General features: G+C 37.6%; 1 protein-coding gene across 1 annotated transcript; it reads left to right on the top strand.

Annotated features, from left to right (window-relative positions):
* Positions 1-638: 638 nt before the first annotated feature.
* LOC109319607 (toll-like receptor 2) lies at positions 639-3527 on the top strand. Its single transcript, XM_019549303.1, has one exon. The coding sequence runs from the start codon at positions 639-641 to the stop codon at positions 3270-3272; it is 2634 nt and encodes an 877-aa protein (XP_019404848.1). The 3' UTR covers positions 3273-3527.
* The last annotated feature ends 578 nt before the right edge of the window (positions 3528-4105 follow it).

The following is a 4105-nucleotide window of genomic DNA, read 5'->3' as shown; positions in this document are numbered from 1 at the left end:
ATGATTTATCACATTGTGAATTGTGATGAAGCATGAGACAGAAAGCTGGGTTTCAGAGCACAAGGTTTCTCAAACGGACAAATGTTTTGTAAGAACTTTATCACTGGCTGTTCTCTAAGACACGGGACCATTGTTAGCCTGTGGCTAATTTGACACTTACATGAAGTGCCCATTCACATTGTTCTTAAATTACTTAATGGCTCCATTGCTATCAGACCATTACCAGCAAAATGGTTCTTGGATGTACAAATAAAAAATATGACACCAAACCCATATATGGCAAGGCTGAATGTATTCTTGCTTCTGTAATGGAAAGAAGGCAATATAAAAAACACTCAGCTTGACTATACCACGCTGGCATTAATAACAACTTCAATTTTTTTTCTTTAAAGTGCTATGCAGTGAGTAGCATGGTCCCTTGAATCAGAGCATCTGAAAATTGCTTTCAGATTTGCCTCTTGAAAACAAGAATAAAACTGTAGACTTTTTTTTAATATTAAAAATCATGGGACCAGGCATATAAAGAACAAGACAGTTTCTATATTAATAAGCCAAGAGTTAAATTGCTTTAAGGTTATTAATTTATAGGTAATGTAGGAGGATTATACTGATGGTTTCTACATTTTTTTCTGCGTAGGATGGGTATCCTCATCAGAGTTCTTCGTTTCTACCTCATTGCTTTTTTATTTAATGGAGCAAATGGATTCCAAACTCAAAGAACGTCTTATATGTATGGCTTCAAATTTTCTAACTACTCTTACTTAAACCTTTCATCTATACATGAGGCACAAGCTCCAAAAACTTCAAGAGTCCTCAATTTCTCACATAACATTATTGAAAAAATAACCAGAAGAGACTTTGAAGGGTTTGTTGCTCTGGAAGTTTTAGATCTTTCCTACAATCAGATTCAGGACATTGAACCTGGTTCCTTTGAGAACCTACTCAGCCTTGTTTCTGTAAATCTTTCATTTAATGACCAGTTGCACAGAATTCCTTATCTTGCACCTCATTTAACATTCTTACAAACAGGTGAAGCTTCTGGGATTCCACAACATAATATATATTTTGAAAGGTCATCAGAAGCTGCTTTGGAGTCTTTTGTGTCAGCAGAAGAGCAGCAATATCCTGAAGGTTTATATGGCCTGGTAAACAGTCATTCCAAGTTTAGTCGAACTGCACGGGACCTTCAGGAAGTAGATGAAAACAGAATGGTGTTGCCCTCACCTACGTTAAGGCACAAGATCTGTGGCAAGCCAATAAATGGAGTGCTTGATCTATCAAAGAGTAATCTATCTGAGGAAGAACTGACAGAAAAAATGGATGCCAGTCATTGCAAAGATCACCTGGACAATATTGTAGAACTGAATATAAGTCACAATAATCTGGAAATTGATCTCTTATCACTATTTATCCTCCTTCTTCCAATGGAAAATGCACAGTCAATTGATGCTAGTTACAACAAAATAACAATCAGCAATATAGAGCTTGGAAAAATTTGTGACTTTCCAATCCGCAGGCTTATGTTTGTAAATATCAGTAACAATCCCCTAAACAGTTTAGATACAGTGTGTCTCCCTTCAACTATTAAAATAATTGATTTATCATACACAAATATAAATCATATACCCAAAAATTTTCATGAAAAATTATTTAACTTGGAAAGAATATATGTTCAAGGAAATCAGTTCATCTATACTGTAAATTCAGACGACTCTGGGAAAAATGTAAGCAAGCCCAAGCCTGGAACTGTACGTATAACTGCACTCTCATTTGTTAATACCAGAGAAGGTACACCTATCGAAAGCCTGCCAGAAAAAGTAAAGTACTTAAAAATGTCTAACTGTTCTATTGTGGAACTCCCCGAATGGTTTGCTCGTACAATGAAAAGACTGCTATTTTTAGACCTCAGCAATAACCCCATCTCTAAACTCCCTGACTTACCAAGCTCTCTGCAGCATCTGGACTTAAGCAACAGTGACATTAAAATAATACCACCGAGTTTTAAATCTCTAGCCAATTTAACAGTGTTTAAAATTCAAAGCAATAAAATTACAGACTTCTCTCCTGAATATTTTCTGTTAACTTTAACAGAATATGATGTTAGCAAAAATAAGCTAAAGGTGCTAAATTTAAATGAAAACCTGAGGAAAGCTGAATATCTCAACATTTCTGGAAATGTAATAACCCAAATTGATACCACCAGCCCACTTTCTGCACTCACTAATCTAGACAGCAGTCACAATTTAATTTCAGAGCTCCCAGATCACTTTGCAAAATTTCTTCCAGTACTGAAATATTTTAACTTATCAGGAAATAAGATCTCATTTTTACAGCCTGGATCTCTCCCAGAATCTTTGGTTGAGTTAGACATTAGCAACAATGCCATTACCACAATAGTAGAAGAGACTTTCGGCCATTTGACAAAACTAAATGTTTTAACTGTTCAAGGAAAGCATTTTTTCTGTAACTGTGACTTGTACTGGTTTGTGAATACATATATCCATAGCCCACAGTTGCTGATAAATGGAAGAGAAAATCTTAGATGTAGCTTTCCAACAGATAAAAGGGGTGCATTAGTTGAGAAAAGCAATCTAACGCTTGTGCATTGTTCCTTTGGCATTCAAATGGCTATCACGGCTTGTGCAGCCGTATTGATCATGTCAGTAATAACAAGCTTATGCTGGCATTTTGATGGACCCTGGTACATAAGGATGGGCTGGTACTGGTGCATGGCAAAACGGAGGCAATATGAGAAGAGACCCGAAAACAAGACCTATGATGCTTTCATTTCATACAGTGAAAATGATGCAAGTTGGACTAAAGAGAATTTGTTGGAAAAACTGGAAATAAAGGGGTTTAAAATATGTTACCACGAAAGAGATTTCAAACCCGGGCATCCAGTTCTTGGGAACATTTTTTATTGTATAGAGAACAGCCATAAAGTCCTATTTGTTCTCTCTCCCAGCTTTGTAAACAGCTGCTGGTGTCAGTATGAGCTGTATTTTGCTGAACACCGGGTTCTGAATGAAAATCAAGATTCCCTCATTATGGTTGTGTTGGAAGACCTCCCACCCAACAGTGTGCCACAGAAATTCAGCAAACTTAGAAAACTCTTGAAAAGGAAAACCTACTTAAAATGGAGCCCTGAAGAACAGAAACAAAAAATATTCTGGCACCAGCTAACAGCTGTCCTGAAAACATCCAATGACCCAATTGTATTAAAATCCAAAAATGGACTGAATCAAGATACATATGAGATGGAATTTCACTAGAACAGGGGTTTGGTGAATGGGATGCAGCCCACCAAGTGAATTAATTTAGGCTGTGAAGCCCAGATATCAGTGACTGGCCAACACGCATGACAGCAGGAAGAAGCAGTGGCTGGACTGGAAGCACCAGCCCAACTCAGACCAAGCTACGTTATTGCAGCCCATCTCTTCAGAAAGGTTGCTGACCCCTGGAGTAGAAGAATACATTAAGCTTGTAATCGGAAATTGTGCAGCCAAATAAAAGCATATTGCAATGTTTTTAATTTCTGCAAATTTTTTAAATTTGGAAGTAGCTCTACGAATTGATTAATCCAATGAGAGGTTAATTATTAAAATACATTCTCCCATGTGTCTTCCTTACTTACTTAAAAAGAACCTATCATCCAGCCAAATTTGAACATTTATAAGATAAAGTCATCACTTTTTAGGTATGATTTTTTTTTCTATAGCAGTTTTAAATTTCTTCATGGTTTCATGAAATGTAGTAGAAGCTCGGGTCATATTACGTAACCTAAATATCTTCTCAGACCATAGAAAAGGGTAACCTTTGTTGCCAGCACAAGGTGCCCAAGGGAGGCAACAATTGGGTTCGTTGCCCGGTGTGCGTCGCGCCAAATAAACACACTGGGGGGAGAAGTAGACAGAGTTTATTTGAGCTCAAGTAAAAGGCGCAGGGAGACTGTATTGTCTCAAATCCTGCGCGCCTACGCCTGCAACAGTGTATATTTATACCCTGGTCATTTTCTGCAGTAGTTTTCCACTAGCTGGCCCCTCCCTCCCCTTTCTCTCTGAGCGGTGCCCTTGCATTCCACAGATAACAGTTTCAGCTTGCTACT

Source organism: Crocodylus porosus, unplaced genomic scaffold (assembly GCF_001723895.1).
Source record: "Crocodylus porosus isolate Cpor-Errol unplaced genomic scaffold, CroPor_comp1, whole genome shotgun sequence".
Classification (NCBI taxonomy): Eukaryota; Metazoa; Chordata; order Crocodylia; family Crocodylidae; genus Crocodylus; species Crocodylus porosus.
Note: the sequence above shows the minus strand (reverse complement) of the source record. Positions and strands in the feature narration are given on the sequence as shown.

Coding starts and splice junctions, on each gene's coding strand:
- LOC109319607 (XM_019549303.1), top strand. CDS start 639: ATGGGTATCCTCATCAGAGTTCTTCGTTTCTACCTCATTGCTTTTTTA.